Source organism: Penicillium canescens (assembly GCF_028828765.1).
Source record: "Penicillium canescens strain IBT 15451 chromosome Unknown utg000010l_segment0_segment0, whole genome shotgun sequence".
Lineage (NCBI taxonomy): Eukaryota > Fungi > Ascomycota > Eurotiomycetes > Eurotiales > Aspergillaceae > Penicillium > Penicillium canescens.
Window position 1 is genome coordinate 267,179 of NW_026703972.1, and position 24,924 is coordinate 292,102.

Below are 24,924 nucleotides of genomic sequence, written 5' to 3' on the forward strand. Positions count from 1 at the left end.
GCTAGGAATACGCGTAAGGTTGAAAAAGTAGGAAATTTGCAATATGACTGAGAATTGCAATTTGGCTGAGGGACACACCCTACCCAAAGGGTGGGGGTCGTCCCGTGACACGTCTATATGATGATACCTTCCCTCTTCTCCCTGGAATGATCCCAACAGGCCGGTAAATTGCTTGGGCAGTAATAAATATTCTCTAAAACAGAAATGAAAATTAAAGGGAAGAAAATGCACATATTTGCTGATATTAAACTGATGTCTTTTGTGAAGAAGCGGGTAGGAGTTGAATATTGACAAGCAGCTGACTGCTGACCGCTCACGTGCATCACCAGCTCACGGCTGACAGATCCCCCAAGACCGGATTGGGCTTCAATGGTTGCCAATCATTTGACGACTGCAACCATGCCACGGCTAATGCTATGTCCCTCGTCGGCTAAAAAGCCTCGAATGCTGAGCTTTCCCAGCAAATCATCCGATGCAAAGCCACCATCCTCGAAAAAGTTGTTATCGTCGAAGAGAGTGGTTCAAGGTTTGTCTGCGGATGTTGTGGATGAAAGAGGCGAGAGGGAACTGACCATACGATGACTCCGTTAGAATCCTATACCAATTCACCGCCTTCTTGTGCCAAAGAATCTCGAAAAAAACACAATTCGTCCCAGTCAGAACATGAGCTCGATCAATTGTCAATTGACTCAATCGAGACTATCGATCTGACCGGAGAAGTTCCTCTTCCTTCCTTGTCAACGACTGAACCCCGCGCCCGCGAACCATCCCGACCACGGAACGAGGGAGCTATATCATTCCAAGGCTATCGCCAAAATCGGGGCAAGAAACGGAAGAGTAACGAATGCGCACCGGGCTTGCTTGCGCTCTCTGGATATCCCTTAAACATCGAAACCCTCTCTGAGGTAAACTCGTCACCACTCGCAAGAAACGCTTCTGCACAGCTGCCGGCAACGCCGAGTCGTCATAGTCCGCCTAACGATGCCAAGCTGTCTAAAGGAACGATCGCGAACGAGAACAACGACGACGAGTCATCTGATACCTGGTTCGATATTGACACCATATTCCCGGGTGCCGGATTAGTGTGTCCCCACAGCCACCTCGAAGCAACTCCCGAGGAGGTAGAGAAACGGAAACCACGCGACAGTCCAACTCGCAATTTGTATTCGAACGATGCCACACCACCGCCACCTTGTATTGCACGGGATACCAATCCGTCGCAGCCGCAGAACCCAGAGTCATTCCCGATCAGGATGGTCTCTAGTATTCAACAAGCAGACAACTCTTTCATGAAATTTTTGGCTATTCACTCGGAGACCCTGGCCCAATTGATGTCAATTTTGAAAGAAAAGCTCCACAACAACGCAGAAGTTATCTACCAACAGGCGATCGAAGGCCGACCAGCACCAGATCTTATCGCCGCAAATAAGGATCTTGTCTCCCAAATACAAACCATGGAATCCTTGCAAACGAGCAGGAGTGCTTATCAGAATTGTGCGACGCGCAAGGAAGACTTCAAGCAGAGCCTGATGCGTGTGATTTCCGAGGGCTCGGACCCAACAACCATGCCTGAGCTAGCACAGAGTCGAGTCTTCGAGGCTGAAATGGGAAATATTGAGGCCCAAATCCGCGAACTTCTCTCTCAAGCCAAGATCTTTGACATGGCTTGCAAATTAGGTATAGAGAATCTCTCGACTTCACTGAATAGATCTCACGCTCTCGAATAGCCCTCACAAATCTCAGGATTATGCAATCATTGAAAGCCACAGTTTGGTCGCATGCACTGGAAGAGAGATCCTGGCGGTCAATGACCTACATTAAAACCAAACACCATGGAACGACACAGCGAGGGAATTGACTATTTATTATGCGTTGATTAGTGCTTTTTCAGCCACTGGTACACCCGGTCTGCGATCTCAAGGTTGTTCTTCTCCATGAAGAACATGTGTCCGTTGCCATGAATACCCTCGTTGCCTAGATCTGCGTACTCAACGTCTACGCCAACTTGCTCCAGATACTTGACGGTGCAGTAATCGTATGGCGCATGGAACGATGCTTCGCCTGTAACAACAAGTTCTGGGATTTTGGCCGGGTTCGTCAACTGCTTCGCTGGGGCCTTCTGCATGATGCACTCGTCCTGTTCAGTGTCGATTGCTGGCTCGATGGTTGTCTCAATATTTTCGGCATTCTTGCCTGCAGACGGTTCGTATCCGATTGCGAGGTCGGTGAGACCGAAAGCGAAAGCTGGGTCATTTCCAAACGGCGGGCGGAGCGTGAACGGTGGACCAGACGGCTCGAGCTGGATAATACCCTTGACTAGGTCTGGGCGCATGTCTCCGACCCTCCAGCTTACTCAATCATTAACCACTTCAGCGAGTCATAGTGTTTGGCTGAAATTACCGTATGCACCCGCCTGCGAGTGACTGATGATATAACAGTCGCCTACGAGGTCGACTAGAGCTGAATATGCCTGCGCATTTTGTTCTTCGCTTATGAAGTGGTCCGTCTGGAACTGCATCTGGCTCTAGTAGAAAGCGTCGAAAGTTGAGTCGCCAATGCGACCGGTGCCAGGCCATTGCGTGTGAAGCTTCGCCTGTGGCCATTGGCTGTCGTTGTTTGCTACGTCGGTGAAAATATCAGAGACAGAGTGCTCGACAGCGTTCCCAGGACCGCTAGCCCGTTGCTACGTCAGCAGGTAGGAGAAAGCGGATGCTTGGCTGGTGGCCACCAGTGTTATATAAGCTTCTGCTTTATCTCATCTCGCCTTTGCCTGTATTCTTAACTCAAAACACTCAACAACTCATTGCCATCACCCGTCATCTTCGAACCAACAAAAGCCTTCTAAGCAGCACGTTTTGTCCCCTTTCGCTAACTGAACTCGAGCGCCCAAAATCATGGTATGGATAGTACGCATGAGAGGAGCCTTCCAAATGCTGACAATGTCATGCAGATTACTATTCTTGACTGCCCAGCAGAGATCGTTTGGATCATAGCCAGCTCCTTGCAGGGAAGCGATATTTCTGCTCTTGCTCGTACACATTCAACGCTCTATCCCAAGCTACGCCTAGCACTGATAAAATATAATATTTGGCACCCAAAAGGTTCTGCTCTTCATTGGGCCGCCAAAACCAACAATCGCCCCTTTGCAAAGACCTTGCTTTCCTACCGAGCCACGTAGATGCGATGGTCGATAATTTTTCTCCTCTCATGACAGCCGCAAAACATGGTTCAGACCTGGTTACCATATTTTGCTGCGTAAGAGAGAGCCGCGCGTGAATACGAGAAACGCGAACGGCCTGTGTGCTCCGTGGTACGGCGTGGAGAAAGGGTCATTTGCGGTCGTGAACCGGCTCCTTCAATACCCTCGTGTTAAGATTGATCTTCCAAATTGCCAGGGCTAAACAGCGCTCTGGCTTGCTGTCTACCGAGGCAACAGAGAATTGGCAAGCCTACTACTCTCAAGAGGCGCCAACCCCGATATCAAGAACATCGACAGTTCCTCGCCATGGATTGAAGCATACAGCAGCAATAAGAACTCCATCAAAGATCTGCTCCTAGATTTCATGTTCGCTTAGTCCCCCGAGAGGGCTTCAAAGGATGCGGATTTGCCCGAACGAGGCCAGGACAGTTATCTCACGGACAAAGGCCACGTTCAGCTACCAACGAAGCGTGTGAGATTTGCCCGTGTCTGACGATATTTTCCGACCGGAACGGCTCACTGGCTGTCTTTTGTGTTATCTTATTCAATTCGAGAACGAGAATTAATAACACAAGACACAATACGATGCGCATATTTGATTTGTAGATTGACTAATCATCACCTGTTGCCTTCACTCAATCGTACAATCTCAATAAGCTGCTTACCTTCATACATGTGTATTTGAATTCAATCGAAGTGTACAGCGCACATTGAGAGCAGGGCGAAGGCAGTGATCGGGGCAAATCTATTGAGGTTAAGAGGGGCCAGAAGTATATGGCGATATCCGGCGGTAACAGTAATCGTAGTGAGTACTTTGCTAGTCAGTGAACGTGGATGATGTTTGGCTGTACCAAAAAAGATACCCCTAGCGATCCCCTCCGATGGAGCTGCAACTTGTCTCCAATTTCTGCAATATCTGCCGCAGAACGAAACATACCCGATTGTAATATATCGCCGGCCAGCTGACAACAGGAACTGATGTCGTCCGCAACCACGCATCACGACGTTCATATGCGCTTGAACTGTTGTAATATGAGGCTGGTGCAGACCAGCAACATAGCCACACCACCGGAATTAATCCTGAGTTGTCTATACAGTCAACTCTCGCTTATACCACGGTGGGATATTGCACATTCTTGATAATAACACATCCCTTGCTTGGATGGCCCCTTCATTCCAGTTTTTTCCATATAAATTGACAGAATATAACACATTTTGTTTTACCACACTTTCTTCCTCTCAAATCTGCTTAGTCAGCGCAATCAACCAATCAGAATGCCTCAATCTACAAGCTCTCCTACCCTCCCGACCCCACCCAAGCGCGTCAGAATGGGACCAAAGCGTACCAAATTGGGTATATCAGACGCGCAGAAACAGGCACTACGGGCATTTTGGTCTAATACTAGCCCAAAGCCCACGCAGACTGCATGTGCTAAGTGGTTTGAGGACCAATTCAAACAAGTGATTGACCGGTCAACCATATCAAGGATCCTTTCATCCAAATACAATTATCTTGATACGGGCCCTGCAGGGGCAAACAAACGATCTTCATCCTCTCGTTGGCCATTATTGGACCAAAAGCTATATGACTGGGCAGATAACCATATTGGCAATGGAATACCAATAAATGGCCCTTTGATCCAAACTAAAGCAGCTGAGCTTTGGAGACAAATACCGGAATACAAAGATCGGACCAAACCTCAATTCTCTGAGGGTTGGTTAACTCGCTTCAAACAACGCCACTCTCTTCAATATCATACTTTCCACGGAGAAGCTGCCTCAGTCCCATCCTCGGTACATGATCAGATCAAAAGCACCAAATCGATTTGCAATCAATTCAAACCGTCCGAAATCTACAATATGGATGAAACTGGCCTATTTTGGCGACGTATGCCAAATGGTGGTCTTTCAAAGGGAAAAATTGCTGGCAAAAAGCTTGATAAAACACGAATCACTATTGTTGTTGCATCAAATGCGGATGGTTCCGATCGAGTCCCTTTATGGTTGATTGGCACAGCAAAAACCCCTCGCGCACTCCGGGGGGTTAATTTCCGAGCTCTGGGATGTGTTTGGCGTCACAACAAGGCAGCATGGATGCGTCATGACATTATGGAGGACTGGTTGCGATCTTTCTATGGGCGTATTCCCTTAGATAAGAAAGCTTTGCTCCTTTTAGACAATGCTTCACCACATGTTATTGGACTCCAGCGAGCGCCACCACCACCCCGGATTACGGTTGTTTTTTTGCCAGCAAACGCAACTTCAATTTATCAACCCTTGGACCAAGGTATTATCCAAAACTTGAAGCACCATTATCGGAAGAAATGGATGCGCTATATGATTGCTTTTCTTGATCGTGGGATAGACCCAAAACAAAGAATGAGCATTTATTATACTGTTACCTGGGTAACGCAAGTTTGGAGAACAAGTGTATCAGACCAAACGATTATCAATTGCTTTAAACAAAGTACTTTGATTAGTCCAAAGTCTATACCTATACCTGAGTCCGCGCCCGAGTCCGCACCTGAGTCTGCACTATTTTCCGAGCCCGGATTGAGTGATGAGATTGAAAGTCTATATAATCAAGCAATTGATAAGCTTGGTGATAAAGATATTGTGCCATTTGACGAGTTTTTGAACCCTTCGGACGAAGACATGTTAGAAGATGGGACTGAAGGGCGAGATGAGACCAATGAGCAAGATATATATATTGCCCCAACAACCTCAGAAATTCAGGATATTGACATTGATGGGCCCCCACCTGAGCTTCTGTCTAATTCTGCTATATTGGACAGCCTCCAGGATATCCTACTATGGGTTTGTAGCAAAGAAAAGGGTACCTCGGACCATATTAGACAAATTGAGAGCTTAATCAGCGACTTTGGCAGGATTCAGATTGATGAGAAACGTCAGGTGACTTTGGATCAGATGATGGGATGGAAGACTAAATAGGTATTAGGGCTTAGAGTTAGCTTGTCAAATATTATGTCATCCTCTCACCAAAACACAACTCAATTATACCACGTAATTTGGCTTGGATAGTATGCTGTGGTATAAGCGAGAGTTGACTGTACAAAGAATCAAGTTGATTGAAAATCAGCTTGATCCTCTTGTCATATATATAGCGTCATGTTTCCTTCTCAACGAACAATAAAATTAATTCCTCTGAATTAGATCATGGACGATTCTAGATTATGATAAGCAGTCTTGTTGGCCGCGTTCACCAGCATCTTCAATTCGCCCTCATCCCCCAATTGCTCGGACGGTTTGCTCTGATTGGTCAGCAGGTGACTCAAAAGGGCTTGGCGGTCAAGGCTTACGCGTAGTAGCATCTCCGGTGAATTGCATCTCTTCAACTCGTCCGGCAGACTCTTTACTTCGGCACTCCATGGGTATTGCGAAGGATTCTTCATGATCAGTCTCTCCACCACCTCCGCCACAGCAAACAGTTCCATTGTGGCTGCGTCCATCTCGGCTGCATCGATCTTGCAACTTGTTCCACTCCCGCTGCCACATGGCTAATTGTCAGAATCTCACGCTCACGTGATCCCGCCAGTTATGCTCAGATATCCACTCACCGACCGTGACACCACCGAACTCCGTGAGTGACAAAGTACCAGCACTCAAGACGGCGAATGCTCTCCCCTGGCCGCGCAGATATTGAATTCCTTCGAGGACCTATCGGGCATGAGCATCGTTTGGTTTTTCATGTCCACCCTTGAGAGTAGTACGTACCGGCCGAACAATTGCAGTAATCTGACACACAGTGATAGTGCACCTTGATGCGAGGATGTGACTCACCGAGAGCTCTACTGGCTCCCAGACCAGAAATACCTGCTCCTCCCAACAATAGCACGCGCGTATTATCAATCCTTTTGACCCTGGAACCATGCTTATTTGGTCGAGCTTGGATCACCCGAAATTTGGGTGGGGGAGAGGAAGTGAGCGCGGGTGGCGCTGCCAAAAAAGGTGCTGGAGGAGGTTGTTCGTGGACGAAGTCGCAGTTTTCATAGGAGGTAGCAAGAAACCTATTCTCCACTACCGGAGGGTACCCTGAATAGGTAATGTTGTGAGGTGTATGAACTTGGGTAACGCATCTGACCAAATGAGAACTGATCTTGGGTGCCGATGTTGATCCGGAGTGGAGGCTTTGAATGGAGCCGTGACTTTCCCCAAGTATATTGGAAAGGACCTCACAGCGCTCCCCAACAATGAACTGTATATATGACGATGGCGATAATGAAAATGATGGTTCGACCTTGCCGGAGAGTAGGATGGGCCTTTACTATTGAGGATTTGGGGGAGGGGAATGGGGCTTCTTTCTCGCTCTCAGAGCATTGTACGAGTGAGAGCCTCTAACTACACATGAGTTTAGGCCCTCATGCTCTCATTTCTATTGGAAGATAGCGTAGATGAACCAAACTTTGATCTTGCCTGAAACAGTTGGCCCGGGGCAACCGCCCAGACCAAACACTGCTGTTCAATACCCCGTTTTCAACCCAGAGCTCCCAAGGCTACAGTCCTCTCCGTCGCCACTGCATGCGAAAGACTGGAGCAATCTTCTACGCTACTATCCGGGCGATCTCGGGCCTACTATCGCTGGCATTCTGACCTACGGTGTTCAGGTCGGCTATAGGGGCAAGAAGCAGTTTCGCTATTCTTCCAACTATCACATGCATGAACCCGGCATGATCACGGCCAAACTAGCAGAGGATCTCAGCCTCGGTCGTGTTAGACTAGCCTCTAGGCCCTCCTTCGTTTCACCGCTTGGGTTAGTCCCTAAGCACGACGGGGGATGGCGCCGCATCCATGATCTATCCTGGCCCCCTGGACAGGGCCTTAACCAGGGCATACCGGACTCCTGGTCAGCTATCGAATACATGACAATCGACGACATATACGAGCAGGTCATACAAGCTGGCCCAGGTGGCACAATAATCAAGAGGGATATCAAGGACGCCTTCCGAATAGTCCCCGTTGCCGAGGATAACCAGCACCTCCTTGCCTTCCAGTGGACCGATTCCACTTATGTCGAATGCTGCCTCCCCTTTGGCCTCGCAACGGCCCCGTTTCTCTTCAACCTCTTCGCCGAGGCACTCCATTGGATACTCCAATGCCTCCTCCCTGCATTCCATATCAATCATTACCTAGACGACTTCATCACAATTACTCAGTCTCCCTCAGTGTCCGACCCCACGGGTCTTTTTGATGAGGTTTATAACAGAGTCACCGACTATCTACGTATTCCTCGCAATACAAAAAAGGACCAGCAAGGGACCTGTGTAACAGTCCTAGGTATCCAGGTCGACTCTATTGCAATGGAAGCTCGTCTGCCACCAGAAAAGTTGTGCCGCGCCACATTGGACGCCGCAGCTGCCCTGGACGCAGCGAGTCTCTCCGTCAAGCAAGCAGAGCGCCTCACAGGCTTATTAGCCTTTTGTTCAAGAGTTGTCCGACTTGGAAGAACAAGATTACAGTCTCTATACACCTTCCAAGCCGCTTTCCCACATGGGAGTAGTGCGCGCCGCCGTATCCCTTACGAGGTACGTGACGATTTGGAATGGTGGAGGGACTCCTTGTCTCTCTTCAACGGCGTACTCCTAATTGACCCCTGCCGCCGCCCCATCACGCATCTCTACACAGATGCCTCTAGTATAGGCCAGGGGCTCTTCTTCTTCTCATCCCAGTCTACATTAGACTGCTGGCTGGCCCATTGTCACCAGCTTCATCCAAGCAATGCTGCCACATTGGCCCTTGCTGAAGACGCACATGCGCACATCAATACCAACGAAGTAGACGCTATTCTACAAGGCTTCCTACTCTTCAGCCACCATTGGCTCCATCATACTCTCGTTATCCACACGGATAGCTCCACAGCGCACACGGGACTCAAGAAAGGCTTTCTTCATGGTCCGCCTAACGCACCTCTGAAGAGCCTGCTTATCCTAGCGGCGGCGAGAGACATCCACATCGTGCCACACTGGCTCCCCTCCGGGGAAAATACATTAGCAGACGCGCTCTCACGTAACAATCTTGAAGACATTGCTAACATTTGTCCCCATTGGCAGGACCTCTCGGTATTGAACCGCCCGCGTGGTTCTCTTCACGAGCTCCTCAGCTCAATGCCGGCCACCTAAAACTGCTCTGGAACGGACTCAGCGCCAACACCCGTTCCGTTTACCTCTCCGTTCAGCGCAGCTACGAAAAGCACTGCGCGCTACAAAATTTCTCCGCATGGCCAGTGTCAAGACATTCATTAACCTCATGGCTAAGCTCACGACTCCTTGGTAACGCCAGGCAAAAGGCCGTCAAGCCTGACACCGCACTCGCCGACCTAGCCGCTCTCCGAGCCTACGATATCGATAATTTCCTTGACGATAAACTCTTCGATAACAAGCATTTTCGACGTCTCATAGACGGTGCGAGAAGACTCAACCCCATCACAAAAGTACGGGTCAGAAAACCTATTTCGCGTGACACTATTACGAAACTATCTGCGGGCCTCGCCGCACTCCCGTCACGGCCCTTGGAGATGTCTGCGAACCTTCTAGACGACTTGAACTTCGCAACCGCGTGCCGGGTAGCATTTTCTGGATTCCTCCGCCTCGGAGAATTCACCTACAAGACTGAAGACCTTAGCACACATTCTATCTTCTCAGCCACAAAGTTAACTCGCTCCGACGTCGGATTCTCTTCCTCGTTAGACCACGCACAACTCACACTCAAGCGCAGTGAGACGGACTGCCGCCACGAAGGGGTGTAAATTATTCTTGCAAAGATGGGAGACGGCGCTTGCCCAGTTGATGCCCTTCAGAAGCTGCTACTTCTCGGTCCCAGAGGGCCCGACGCCCCATTGTTCTCCTTTCACAGAAGACCATTCAGTCGCAACAAGTTCCTCTAGACCTTATCTACTAAGCTAAGAGCGCTTGGACTACGGACAGAGGGCTACGCGGGTCACAGTTTTCGGAAGGCGCAGCTCAGCATGCGCACGATAGTGGGATACTCGACGACCAGATTCAGATGCTAGGGAGATGGATCTCAGAGGCTTTCAGGGTGTATTTTACGGCGAACGCGTCAGTTTTGTACAAGCTCAATCACAAGTTCCAGACAGGCTCGCCGGACCCGCTGTCTCTGCTGCGCCACCGTCCCCTCCACCATCCTAGTTTGACCGGGTCGTTTGGGCCGTATCTGGCGCTACGGTCTACGACCGCAGCGACAGGTGACCCGTTATGGCCAACCTACACTCTTCTTGCTCCTCTTGACTGCGTGAGGTCACCACTAAAACTATTCTTACTACGGTCAACGTGGGTGCGAATAAATTGTTCCTTCGTTAGGAAAAGCTCGTTGAAATTATATGATTGAGGGATATCACTCGACAAATATCATCACTGATGAGCATTATTTAACAGAACCTCAGTCCCTTCCAGCCAACCAGACGAACTGGCCATATCCAAGACTGTCTTGCCCATCTCGTCTTTCTGAGCAAGATCAGCCCGACCGCCCTTCTCGATCAAGAGCTGCAGCAACCGGAGATCGCGGTCTTCAATGGCCTGCATGATAGCGTTCCAGTCGCGATAGCATTTATTCGGGTTAGCCCCCCTTTCCAGGAGTAGCTCAATCATGGAAAAGTCACCATCGTCGCATCGTCTTATCGCCTTGACGAGAGGCAGATGTTCACCAGGAGCATTGGGGTCGGCACCAGCCTCGTCCAAAAGATAACGCACAATGACCCAGTAGCGCTCGCGCAGCGCTGTCGTCAGCGGTGAGAACACGCCGCCGTTTTTCCACTCTACATTGGCGCCGGCGGCGAGGAGTAGTTTGACGTTTTCTAGTTGATTGGCTTGTACTGCTTTCTCCATGACGCCCTTGTGCGCGGATAGGTCTGTTATGCTGGGTAGCAGGAGCCGTAGCATGCTCGGCGACTGAGTCGCCATATACACGGGCCAGTCTTGGCCGCGTAGGTTGGGATCGGCACCATGCGCTAGTAACCAGCCTAGCATCTCTGGGCGTTTCTCCCGGATGGCCGTTGTTACAGCTGTGTATCCCAGAGCGCTGCGATCATTTGCATTGGCGCCGCCTGGGCCCACGAGCCAGTGCACAGCCTCTGTGTTGTCATTCTGTACGGCGCACTCGACGATACCCGGTGGTTGGTGGAGGTCCGCACCGGCTGCCACTAAGTCCGGGAGGAAATGAAGGCGGTTGTGGGTGATACACTTCCAGGCTGGGTATTCAGACGCCATCAGGTTAGGGTCAGCGCCGTGACTGAGCAGTAAGGTGAGGATGTCTGGCCGGTCATCGCGGATGGCCGAGCATAGCGGAGTGTATATTCTGTCCTTCTTGGAGTTTGGGTCCATACCAGCCTGCAGCAAAACGCGCACGGCATCGATGCTGTTCACACTTGTCGCCTGCTCCATCAGGCCAGGAGTCTTTCGAACGTCAGCGCCGCGCGCGAGCAGGATGCGCAGGCAGCCTGGGCGGTGGACGGCGGACCAGAGGACGTGTTCAGGTCCTGGCATGTTTGGATTCGCGTCATGATTTAATAGAGTGGTCACGATGGCTGGTTGGTCGCTTTGTACGGCTTCGCATAGCGCTGTCTTACCGTGGTCGTCTTTGCGGTTGGGGTCACAGCCGGAATTGAGCAAGGTTTCGATGGCTTGCTGCGGTGCTCGCTTGCGAATTGCTTCGATCAGTAACGTTGTGCCATTGCGCGTCTCATCTTCCAGATTGACGCCATGGGCGAGCAGAGTCTGCGTTAGCCTGGCGCTGGCGGAATCGGGCTCCGAATAGCTGTCATTCCGAAGGTTGATTTCTTCAGCAGAAGCTGTTAAGTTTGCCTTGGCCGGTCGGCATGGCAGTGCTCGGTGCTCGAAGTAGGGGACTTTTTCAGTCTCGCCTCCAGGATGGTTCATAAACCCGTTCAGAGATAGGACGGAGGACATATCATCCGTGTTAATTTCAGGATCTTGTTGACGAAGGCCTTGGTTGGGTCGGGCGGCGGGGAATGATTCCTTCGGAGGCACGGATGGTGTCGACCGCATTGAATCAGGCAACTGACTTTGGATCGATGGTATGGACCGCGCAGATTCAAAAGTATTGGCCTTGTTTATGCCCATCACGGAGCGGCCTATAGATACGCGGTCGAGCGCAGCAGCTAAGCCTGCATACCCAATACCTACCGACTCCTCTGGGTGTGCGTCTCCGAGGGACCAATGGAAGGCCATGCCGCTGATCCGAAGGATTTCGGTGGCCTTCTTCAGTGACTCGTGAATGCGGCTGAGTTCATGGCCGGGTCGATGCCATCCTCGCTGCAGCTTTCCCAGTGTCCCGCGATGTTCATAATGAACAAGTTTCAAAATGACCTTGTCAAGTTGTTGAAAGTCGCGGTAAGTGGAGACAAATTTCTTTTCCACCTCTTCAATTATCACCTCGGGCAGGGCGCGATTGGTGGCGGCTAATTCGGTCACTCCGGCTTCAATGGCCCACAGTGTACGACAGGTATCGAGGAACGTATGGGAAAGCTCGCGAAAACCGTCGGGTAGGTCTTTGGTGCTGCTGATATAGTTGAGCATGTGCACGGAGATCTGATTGCCCAGTTGGGTAGCGAGAGCCGCGACGCTGCAGATGGCTTCCTCTGACTTAGCCGTCATGATGAAATGAGAGGCTCACCTTTGAGGCGGAGAAGGCAGGGAGATACAAAAGGAGTCAGGGAGAGACAGTAGTGTAGATTGCCCAGATAAATGGGACAAACTGGTCAAACTTTGGGGCCAAACTGGCCATCTATACAGGGGAGCCAGTGATCCAAACTAGGTAAACGCTCGGTCGAAATTGTCGACAATCTCGTTCTGGGGCGTAAACCCATGGTTTTCTCCTATTTAATGCCAGTTGAAACTGTAGTTTACAGTACTAGATCACTCTATCTCGATCTGAGCTCCGATTTCAGCCTGCAGTGACCGAGGTGTTTACTGTTGCAGCATTTTGCCACCCATTATTTACTATTCCAGACCTTCGTACAGTCACCGATGCCTCCAGTGAGAGTATGGATGTGGGACCGGATAAGTTACTATTTAATGCTGCAATTGAAGCACATACAGACCGGGGAACAGTGCATTAAAATCAACTACCTGTATATTAACAGCTGCCCTCGACCTTTAAGCTAGCAGGCACCTCCGGCATGTATTCAACACTCGCATTCAACTCCTGTAGTGACGATTTATCAACATCCTGTTCAAGGAGCCTGTTGGGTTTGGCGCTGTGCTGTGCCCCGCTTAGCTTCCCATTGAGTTTTTGAAAAAGTTGAAACATACACAAGTGCCCAAGACGTTTCAGAATTTCCTTTAAATTCCGCCACTGGTTTCGGATCTGAGTCTGAATTTTTGGATCGACTTGTTTCACAAGTGAATTGTATTATCAAGCTCGTATCCACAGTGAGCCTAAATCTGCGATAGTTGAACCGTGATGATGATGATGATGATGATGATGATGATGATGATGATGATGTATTCATTTGCCCGATGTAGCTCGCTCTATATATATGCTGCTATGCGGGAGTGCTGTCAGGCCTGCCGACAGCTGGAAGGTGGTCGCCAGCCCACTGGGCGACCGTCAGGGAACTCGCCTTGCGAATTTCTGATCAATCGCCCTCGAATCGAAAGACGTAGACTAAACAAAAGAAATGCACGGATGCAAACATGATAAACACAAAGCCAAAATGAACGTCATTTACCCCTGGTCGCGGGTAGGACCAGGGCCCCGCTTCAACACACCATTCCCACGCCCTCTTCTCTCCAACTGTCCAGTCTTGTCGGCTGCCGCTTGCGCGCTCGCTTGGATCAAGGGAGTACAGTGGACCTGGCACTGCACTCCTAATGGGCGCCATCCTTCTTCTTCCGTCACACTGTCTAAGGGATCATTGTCTCCGCTCCTTTGTCGTCCCCTTCCTCGCCCAGAGCCGTAGGGTCGACTGTCTGAAATTGGCCTAGGAGGCCGGTCTTGACCATGAATTCGGCCACAACTGTGCGGGCCTCCGGTCGTGTGAGGAGTTCGTCCCGGTGGAGAGCGACTCCCTGGTATGAGAGAGCGCTTCTCATCCAGTCTCGCTCGTCCTGGTGCAAGGGGCATTCCAGTAGGACGTGTGTTACTGTTTGGCTGCCAAGATCGCAATCACACCGCGCTGTTTCGCGTCGGTTGATACGATTCAGGTAAGCCCCTAGGCCAATTCGCCCAGTTCTAAGCTGCATCAGAATCGATGTCGTCGCTTTGCGCAAGCCCGTCCAGTATTCCAGCGTCTTCTTTGTTGGTGCTTCAATCAAGCGTTTCGTCGGACGACTGGTCGCTTCCTTGGCCCACGTTCTGTCCCACTCCAGCTTCGCTTCTCTGCGAATTCGTCGTCTCGCTGCGGCTGCGAGACATATGTCTCGGTTGAGGGGGTTATGCAGCCCGTCCTGTTCCTGCGCCGCTTCTTTTGCGTGTTGGTCCACGATCTCGTTGCCAATGACTCCTTGGTGCGCAGGAATCCATCTGAGTTCTGTCCGAATGCTTCTGCCCGCAAGTTGTCGGATCAGGTTGAGGCATCCTGCTAGATAGACCTGTCCTGACGGCATCCGCGGTCGTCTCAGCGCCTTCAGCGCTGCTTGGCTGTCTACAAAGATGACTACCCCGTTTTTCGCCTGCTTAGCCCATGGCTCTGTGCTTTCCAGAACCATTTCAAGTGCCATCTCAATGGCTCGAAGCTCTGCCGCATATACGGTGGACGTATTATCATCTCCCATCTGGCTATGAGCATGTTGATCCTCAAGGTCCACGACCGCTGCCGCTCCGATCCTTCCATCAATTCCGCTCCCGTCGGTGTACAGAATCAAGGGTCTTTCTCTTGGGTCTTTCATCAGGATCTGGTTGTGATTGTTCACCGCAGCTTCTCTGTCCTCGATGATTACCTCTGGTGGCGCTTGCCATGGTGCCAGGACGAATGCCTTTCGACTCTCCCATTTCCTCGTCAAAGTATCCGGGGGAGCCATAAGACATCCGCCCGCCTTCCAAGCTTGCGCCTCCATCGGTGACCATCCAGCCCAGTCTCTCTCATCTGCCGGTCGTCGACGTAACATCGTTGGCGGGACAGCGAACTTTGGTCGTGTCCGTAGTCGAAGGGCCGTTTCTTTCACCAGTCGATTCATGTGAACAGAAATAGGCGGTAGGTGAAGCTCTGCATTCAGTGCCTCTGCTGCCGTAGTTCTGAAAGCTCCACTGATGAGACATGCTGCCTGCTTCTGGATTGCCACGAAAGGCCGACTGATTATGCGTGCCTTGGAGTGACTGATGAGCATAGGTTGATACCACGCGGAAACCCCAAAGAGCATCTGCGGGATTATCACCGCTTGGTAGATCTTTCGCATTGCATAGAGTGAGGCTCCCCACGTTGATCCTGCCAGGCTTCGTAGTGCGTGGAGAGAGACACCGGCCTTGGCCACCGCTTTCTCGCGGTGATGGTGGAATTCCAGACCCGGATCCAGCCAATAGCCTAGGTACCGCTCAGCCGTCCTCGTCGCTGTCACCGTGTGTCCTCGTAGAGAAAGCGATGTGTGTTGTGGGTCGACTTCCCTGGTGTTTACAAAATGCACGAGTGCATACTTCTTCGGGTCAAAAACTGATGCATGTTTCTCGGCCCATTGGTCGGCTTTGCGGCATGCCGCTCTGAGTTTCTTGATGGTTTCGCGTTCGCTGTCTCCCTTTGTCATGAAGCAAACATCGTCGACCCACCCGTTGCTAGTCACACCGTTACCGCAGTTCTCAACGAGGTCTGCGTTGTAGATGAGATATAGAATGGGTGAGATCGGTGATCCTTGAGGGATGCCTGTAGGTGTCGGGATTCGATCAGATGTGCCCTCGGGTATGCGGATCCGTGTGCTTCGGTTGGTCAAGAAGGCCCTCACCCAGGGAACGAAGTGTCCCAGACGTCGTTTCTTGAGGTTGTGTAGTAGACGTTCATGGGAGACATTGTCGTACGCTCCGGACACGTCCAGCATTAGCAGAGATACCACTGGCTTGCCCTTTCCCCATGCAGTCTTGATTCGGTCGATGATAGTGTGGATAGCATGATCGGTGGATATGCCCTTTCGCCCGCCTAGATGGTTTCGTGGGAGTAAACCGTTGGTTTCTGCTGCGTAGCTGATCCGTCGCGCGACAACTGCCTCCAGAAACTTTCCGAACGTGTTCAGCAACGCGCCGGGTCTGTAGGATTTTGCGAGCTGGTAGTCACTTTTGCCTTGCTTCCGGAGCACCACCGTGATTGAGCGCTGGAAATGTGACGGGTTGTATCCCGTGTTTATGCATGCGTTGAATAACTGGACCATTGTTGCTAGAACCACCGGTATCTCGATAAGCTTGTGCCAGAGAGAGTTTGGTATACCGTCTTCTCCGGGTGCTTTCCCTGCTTTCGCTCCTCGCACCGCCTCCTGTATCTCTTGAGCGGTGACTGCTGGAAACTCGATTTGCTGTGGGTACTGGAATGAGTCCGTGTCGGATAGATCGGCTGGCGGCGGTTTGGGGAAGAAGGCAATCCGGAATGCCTCTGCCTTTTGATCAACTGTTTCTGCGAGAGTTCCAGGCATTTGGGGATCCTGTATTTTCAGCGAAGGGGTGATACCCTTCTCGTAGGCCCCATCTCGGTTTCTTGCCCATTTAGCCAATCGCCACATACCCTGTGGGCCATCTTCAATGACCTGCTGGACTCGGCGCCGGTGCGCCCTTGACAAGGTTCTCTTGACGAGTCGTGTTTTTCTGTTGCGTGCTTCAGAGTAGCACATCCAGTCGTAGGGGTCTTGAGTTCTCGTATGTTTGCGACGGAGGCGACGAACCTCTTTGACCGCAACTTTACACTCGTCGTCAAAGTCGGGGTTCGACCACGCGGATGGTTTTGCCCATGGGGTTGATTCCTCGATTGCTGTTTGGATCGCTCCCATCAGCTCCTGGCATTTGGCTTCTATCCTTTGCGGATTTGCCCGGTATAGGCCTCCTGTCCGTAGACCTCCTTCGATCTTCTGGATGAGTTTCTGATCATCGGTTGCGTTCCAGTTTCTTCTCTTCTGTTGTACTGCAATGGGTGTAATAATATCAAGCACAGTCCTGATCGGGAAATGGTCGGATGCGTGTTCGATGTCATCCGCCCTCTCGCAATTGATAAGCCTGTTGACAAGGTTGGATGTGATGAAGGTGAGGTCAATCACCGACGACTGATCGTTTCGAGACCAGGTAGGTCTGCCTTGTTGGGTCGTCAACTCGAGTCCCCATTCATTGGCGATTTCTAGGAGTTGCTCGGCCTCCTGATCGAGCCTGGTCCCTGTTCCTCCCCATCTCGGGTGATGCGCGTTCATATCTCCAAGGATGATGTGTTCTCCATGAGGTCGTTTTGACAGCTCATTTCTCAGATGTCTAAGAGTATTGCTGCCCGGCCTATTGTATATGTTGTGTATGAAGAGATCTGTCCAGTCTCTGCCCTGATGAGCCTTTCTAAGTTTCAGTAACTGGTAGTCCTGTGAGACGAGTTGACACGACCAAGTGCTCGGGTCAAGCCTTTTAGACACAAACAGGCATACGCCCGGTTGGGAGAGATCCGAGGCTTGGACTTGATTGTCCTGGCCTTGGGTTGTTCCGTCGGCAGCTGCTTTTGGTGGGTAAATTAGCTGGAATGTTGCCGTCGCTGGTTGGTGTGTTGTGTGTTGCATTTCGTTCTTCCATGGCTCCTGCACCGCGACGACGTCCGCCGCGAGGACATTTCTGTCTCTGAGGAACGTTGCCATCACTGGCCACGATTTGTGTACGTTGTATTGAAGAATCTCAAACGATTTCATTGATGAGTTTGTTCGTCATCGCTTCGTTCGCTGGCCTCGTGCCATACTTCATCATTTGGGTCTTCGATTGTTGGTGCATCCGTCGTAAAAATCGGCGGAGAAGATCCGATTGGTATCGCTTGTCGCTGCTTGTATTTCAGAACCACCAATTTGCGGTATTCGGGGCTCTCCGGGTCCAGTTCGTCCTCGTCATCAGGCTCGGACGTGTTACCGGCCATGTTGACAGAGGTGAACTCGTTAATGAATTGGGTAAGTCGGTGTTCCCGGCTATCCTGCGGAGTGTCAGGTTGAGGGAGATCGGCCGGAGTGGGTTGAATGCTGAGCCATTCATTGTCGTCTGGTTGCTCGTCCATGGTGTCGTCCGGCTCGCCTGTGCGGCGCCTTTTCGAGGCCGCTTGGAGCCTTGTTGACCCTTGGCATGCTAGTGGTATCATTGCTGGTTTCGGATTCTTTGGCCTCGTTCTTGAGCCTTTTGGGCGACCAGGACCTCTTTTGAGCTGAGTAGGCTGAATAGGCTCAGTGTTTTCCTCTGGTGATGTTTCTACTTCTATTGCTGCAGCCTCCACGTCGATTACAGCATCCTGGGGGTTCCGCCGGGGCTCTTCCCCCCGTTGCTCCTCTGGAGCGTGTATCGACGCTTCGAGTCCATTCGTGGCCATGGGGTCTGCCCTGGTCGAAGTTGCTTCTTTGCCAGTGCTTGCCGTCACTCGGAGGTGCAGAGGAACGCGGTGATATGCAGGGCAGTTGGCCAGCGCTTGCTTGGCTTCGTTCATCGCTGCAACCTTCACCGGACATTCCCGACTTGTAGGGCGATGCCCTTCACCACAGTTGGCGCACTTGACTGGTATCGCTTGCCCCTTCGTCGACGGACACTCCCAGGTCGGGTGTCCGTTGGCGCAGTGACCGCATTTGAATAAGTTGGAACAGTGTGACTGGATATGCCCCGGCTTTTGGCATTTTCTGCATAGCTTTATCCGCCCCTCACGACAGAATCGTGATGCATTGTGAATTTGCTTCCCCCACACGACTCCCGAGATGATCGCGCGATTAGCCACGACTGGGCTGGTGAACTCGATCAGGATGGAGCCCTCCGCCCTCTCACCCGGACGGGTCATCCATCCTAGATACTGAATCTTAGCGCCTTCGCCCCAGTTGTTCTGCCTGAGCAGCTCAGCCGCAACGTCAGCCATCGTCTCCGGAGTAACCTTCATGGACCTCACGGGAATATGGTACGCCACCACTCCCCATGACGGTTCTTGGACCACCGAGCCTGGTCCAAAGGCTCTCAGCCACGCAGCATGTTTGCGGAGGACCTCTGCCCCTGCCGCACTGTTGGCGATCATTGCCACATCCCCCGACGGCAATTTTCGAGCAGCGACAAAGAAAGCCTGTCCGGCCAGTACCCCTGAATTCTTCTGACGGGCATTTGATACCCTCTGTCGTTCAGCCCTCTCGACCAAATCTTTTGGTGTCAATCCACGGATTTGCTCGCGGTTCATTCCGACCTTGACGATGACCTCTCGGTCCTCGCGAAGTTCCATTTCCGGTACTCCTGGTGACGATGTGCCGCCGCTCCGGGTGATAGGAGCCGCAGCCGTAGCCAAGTCGCGCTGCCATTCTTTGGCCCGGAAGTTGCGCCACGCTGCCGCAGAGTTCGCCGCGGGGGTAGATAGTGCCGTCGATAATGTGCTCGTTGTCTTTTCAATGGTATCCATTCGCTGGTTCAGACGTTCGGTGTCGATGTTGATTTTGGTCAACGCCTCGAGCACCTTGGCCATCCCCTGGCCGTCTCCCCGTTGGGCGTTGAGTGCGTACTGGCGGACGGCGCGAATATACCCAGTGACATATCGGTCCTCCGTGCCATTGTTTTCGATGTGGTTGAGCACCCTGCGGGCCCCTTCCGCGATGTCGTCCATGGATCGGGGCGGATCCGCGAGGGCCGTGGTTTTTGGTGTTCCTCTCCTGTCAGGGGGCAAAATCTGTGCGTTCGCACCCGTCCCAACCATCGCTGCCATCTCCCCTATAAAAAGGGTATCAGGTCGTAGCGCTTGAGGTTACGATTACGATGAACTAATTCACGAGGCTGTGAGACCTCTGATTGGCTAGATATTTCAAGAAAACGTTTTTGCCAAGAAAGAGTTGTCTTCTCCTAGAATCCTAGAATCACGCCTTTCACCAATCATCGTAGACAGGATGGGAACATCACAAACTTAAATTATTGTAAATAAGCAATAGGTTCGAGGTATTTACGGCAACCGGGAAAAAAATTCTTTGACATAACCTTAAATACAAGTGTTCTTGTTGTTGTTCAAAGGAAGATTGATTGTTCATTGTACCAGAGGGAATAACTGGGGCTATATATACACAAAGAGAATATCAAGTTGATTGGAAATCAACTTGTTTCTTTGTATGGACACCTCGGGGTTAATTCCGATGGTACGGCTTGGTTCACTCAATTCGTCCGAAACCCTGGAGTGAAGCCTCAGGCCCCGGTCGCATGTCGGCATTACCTTACGAATACTGCAAGTGACCGGATCTAGTATTGATCCGATGCATTTGATTATGTAACTAAATTGAAGCATAACGTATTTCACATGCGAGCGGCGCACACAAGCGAGCGGCGCACCCCACCTAAAACGCGTCAATTAATTAGACTCTCTTTATTCAACCACCCACCATGCCACCAATTCGCTCTCAAAGCTCTCGAAATCGTACAGAGCAAGAGGGTAGGATCTTATTAGCTATCCAGGCTATTAAGAATAAAGAAATAAGCGCTGTTCGTCAAGCAGCACGTCTATTTGATGTACCGGAGACCTCTTTACGCCGCCGTCTCAAGGGCCATAAAACGCGTAGCGAAACACGCGCAAATAGCCATAAATTGACAGAAATCGAGGAGGAATCTCTTCAAAAATGGATTATCTCTATGGATTCTCGCGGAGCAGCCCCTCGGCCTTCTTCTGTACGAGAAATGGCAGATTTACTACTCGCGGCGCGTGGATCTACCCCCGTTATTTCGGTCGGCGAGAATTGGGTTACAAACTTTGTAAAAAGGCATCCAAACCTATCATCTCGGTTCTCAAAACGATACAATTTCAAGCGTGCGCAATGCGAAGACCCGAAGATTATTAGAGATTGGTTTTCTCTCGTCCAAACAACGATCCTTTCCTACGGTATCGATCCCGACGATATCTATAACTTCGACGAGACTGGTTTTGCAATGGGCTTAATTACAACCGCGAAGGTTATTACGAGAAGGGAATACTACGGTCGGCGAGCACTTTTACAACCCGGAAATCGCGCGTGGGTGACTACAATTGAGTGTATAAACGCGTCGGGGTGGGCCTTCCTCCGTGTGTGATTTTTAAAGGCAAAGTCTTTATCGAATCTTGGTTCGACGGCCTCCCGGACGATTGGCGCCTTGAGGTTAGTCCGAACGGATGGACTTCTGATGAAATTGGTCTTCGGTGGCTCGAAAAGCTCTTTATTCCGTCTACTTCTTCGCGTACGAAGGGGAAGTATAGACTTTTAATACTCGACGGCCACGGAAGTCATTTAACCCCGAAATTCGACGAAATTTGCGAGAAAAACGATATTATCGCAATTTGTATGCCTCCGCACTCGTCTCACCTTTTACAGCCTCTCGATATCGGCTGTTTTGCGGTGTTAAAGCGCGCGTACGGTCGGCTTATCGAGTCAAAAATGCGTGCTAGAATCAACCATATTGATAAGCTAGACTTCCTCGAAGCCTACCCGTCCGCGCGAATCGAGGCATTTAAATCGGAGACTATTAAGAATAGCTTCGCCGCCGCCGGTTTAATGCCTTATAACCCCGATCGAGTAATCTCAAAGCTCGATATTTGCCTTCGAACCCCGACACCCCCCTCGAGCCGAGGAAGCGAGTGGGAGCTAAAAACGCCGTCGAACTACGTCCAATTACAAAAACAAGCTTCCTCAATTAAAGCTTTGCTAAAACAGCGCTCAAAAAGCCCACCGAGCCCGCTTAATTGCGCGATAAATCAGGTTTTAAAGGCCTGTCAAATCACAATGCAATCGGCAGCTATTCTCGAGAAAGAAGTAAGCGATTTACGCGCTGAAAACGAGAAGAAGAAGCGAAAAAAGACTAGATCTACAAGGCAGATAACTTCCGAAGAAGGTCTCTCAGTTTAGAGGCCTCTTCATTAATAGCGCAGCCAGAGCAAGCAGTTTTAGCACAAGGATCCCGTGAGGCAGGATTAGCTCCGGCACCTTCTCAGCCGCGTACGAGGGCAAAAACGAAGTGCAGTATATGTGGAATTCAGGGTCATAGAATGACTACATGTCCTAATAGACCTCGAGTTTAGCTGATTGAATTTAATGGCGTTTTGGTTAAGATAAATGCATTTGAAATTAATAGGCTTGGTGGGGTGCGCCGCTCGCTTGTGTGCGCCGCTCGCATGTGAAATACGTTAAATAGAGAGAACTAGGGGTAATTGAAATACAGAGTCATTGAGATCTCCAATGGGTTGGGTACTGTACGAGAATTGACATCGCAACCTTAACTGGCCCAGTTCCCACACCCCATCACAACATTTCCAATTTTCAATCGCCTTTTTCTCGATAACTACTAGGCTGTGCATACTCCGCAGCGAATAGCGGATTTTTTAACCAGTCTATTATGACTTACCAAAAGTTGAGCTTAATCGGAGACCACTAAGACCTTAGCAGTCTAGTGGCGAACTTCACCTGCAGTCTATCGACCGACCCACTTTTCCTGCCACATTGAAGCAAAAATGTCACGTGTGTCTATATCCACTCTTCGTATTTAATCTTGTTTTCCCGTATCTTTACAATACACCGTTCTTGACCCTTTGGTTTGACAAAAAACCCTAGCCTGAAATTTACTAGTCTGCAGCACCCCCCCGTGGGATAGAGATCTATGTACTCAGACTTATCCATTGAGCCCCCAACGCCACCTGGGAAGCGTTACATCAACATGTCTGGAGTCTCCACGATAGGACCAGTGTAGATCTTGTGGGCGCGCATAAAGTAATACAGCGTGGCAAGAACGGTACAGCCGCCGATACCGACGACGCTATAGTTCATGTCATCGAGCCTGGGGTTCATTTTCGAGGGCCAGAAGCTGAAAAAAATGATTACAGTGGTATAGATGACGGCAGAGAGATTCACCAAAGTACCAAAGACACCAGGGCAACGGAATGTTCCCCAGACCAGCTTCGAACCAGGCACATTGATAATGTCGTCCTCGTTGTCGTTGTAGAGGTTAATGTCTCCCCGGACGCGGCGGAAGAGAAGGAGGGCAGAAATCACGAGGTATGACAGGTACAGGCCAGAAACGGCCATAGACAGGATGTCTCCTAGAGCCACACTGGAGCCAATGTTGATAAGGGCCAGGAGAGTAGAGATGGCGACGGAAACCGTGACAGCATAGATCGGTAACTGATTGGTTGGAGAGACCTAAAGACGATGACGATGAGTTGAGTGAACGACTTGTGCAAACAGCACCATTGTTATTTGCTTACTTTGCTCCACCAAATCCATCCAGGGACACCCCTGTCTCGGGCGAAGGACCAGAGCTGACGGGACGCGGCGGCCAGCAGCCCCATCATCGCGCAGCAGTAAATGATCAAGACAATCGAAATCATGGCCAAAGTCCACGGCAGCGAATTAGTTGCTTGGAAGAAGATCGCCATGAACGGGTATCCCGTGGGTGACTGCAGCTCGGACTTCAGGTCGCCGGCGCTGAAGAGAATGGCAATCAACATGCCGAACCCCAGGCAGCCGTTGATACCGACACTCAGCATGAGAGCCTGGGGGACGATGCGCGCCGCATTTCCGATCTCCTCGGCCATCTAGCTCGAAGATGGTTAGCTACGACCATAGAACAGCTTCCGAGCAACTCAACACTTACGTGGACCGCGGCATCGCCGCCAGCGAACGTAAAGCTTAGGCTGGTCATCCCAACAAACCATGACAGCCCCTGGGTGGCAAATTCACCACCGTTCTGGAACGACAGGAAAACATCGTGGGTCGCCGCGTGGTCAGACATGTACACTAAGGGAATAATGACGACGAAGAATCCAAGGACGTGCAGAACTAGGATGACGGCCTCAAGTCGGGGCAGAAGCTTTCCACCAGCCAGATTCACCAACATTGCCACCAGCAAAGCCAGCCAAACAATCAACGTTCCCTGCCACGGCAGGGCATCATACTTGGAGTGGGCCAGGACCGCCGTGCCTTGGATCATGGTTCCGGTAAGAAAGGCACTCGAGGCAAACCCGCACTGCCAGCCGATTAAGGTAAACCAACCCGTGATGTAGCTGAGGAATTTCTCGAATCTGGTCGGGGCAAGCATGGCAGCCCAGTGATATTGGCCACCCGCAGTGGGAGCCCTAGTTGGAGGGTTAGCTCGGTGTAATGGAATGAGAAGACCGTGAGAAGGTAAGCATGTTTACATCGATGCTAATTCCGCCAAGACCACGAAAATGCAGATAGTCCCAACCCATGCGAAGATGAAGGCGTACACCGCACCTCCTGGGCCGCCACTGGGGTTCTGTTAGCGATATGCACCGGAAGAATCGTGTTGGTATTCACCCACTTTGTAACAGGGCTCAGGAAGGTCCTTGACAAGCCGTTAGCAATCCCCCTAACCAAGTCATGACAAGTTCCTTGTCAGACTCGGACTCACCCAAGCATACCCTCCCAAGTACCGAGGACAGTACAACTGAATCCCAGGATCGAGAGAATGCCGAAGTTACGCTGACCAGATAGAAAGGTGAGTGATTTGGACTCCATTGCGTCGTGAACAGGGTATACTTCCGCGCATACCTTGAGAACAGGCTTTTTTCCCATGCGCCGGAGATGCGCATTATCGCAGCCCTGAAT

At 51.0% G+C, this 24,924-nt stretch overlaps 3 protein-coding genes across 3 annotated transcripts; 1 reads left to right on the forward strand and 2 right to left on the reverse strand.

Moving 5' to 3' along the window:
* Positions 1–578: 578 nt before the first annotated feature.
* On the forward strand, positions 579–1,727 carry N7446_012151 (Bloom syndrome protein; the record flags this gene model as incomplete). The annotated part of the gene is made up of 1 exon (XM_058520893.1): positions 579–1,727. The coding sequence occupies one exon, from the start codon at positions 579–581 to the stop codon at positions 1,725–1,727; it is 1,149 nt and encodes a 382-aa protein (XP_058366259.1).
* Positions 1,728–1,876: 149 nt separating this feature from the next.
* Positions 1,877–2,518, reverse strand: N7446_012152 (uncharacterized protein; the record flags this gene model as incomplete). Its single annotated transcript, XM_058520894.1, has 2 exons — positions 1,877–2,322; positions 2,401–2,518. The coding sequence occupies 2 exons, from the start codon at positions 2,516–2,518 to the stop codon at positions 1,877–1,879; spliced, it is 564 nt and encodes a 187-aa protein (XP_058366260.1).
* An 8,066-nt stretch (positions 2,519–10,584) lies between these two features.
* On the reverse strand, positions 10,585–12,846 carry N7446_012153 (ankyrin repeat domain-containing protein; the record flags this gene model as incomplete). The annotated part of the gene is made up of 1 exon (XM_058520895.1): positions 10,585–12,846. One exon carries the CDS (start codon positions 12,844–12,846, stop codon positions 10,585–10,587), a length of 2,262 nt encoding a protein of 753 aa, XP_058366261.1.
* Positions 12,847–24,924: the final 12,078 nt, after the last annotated feature.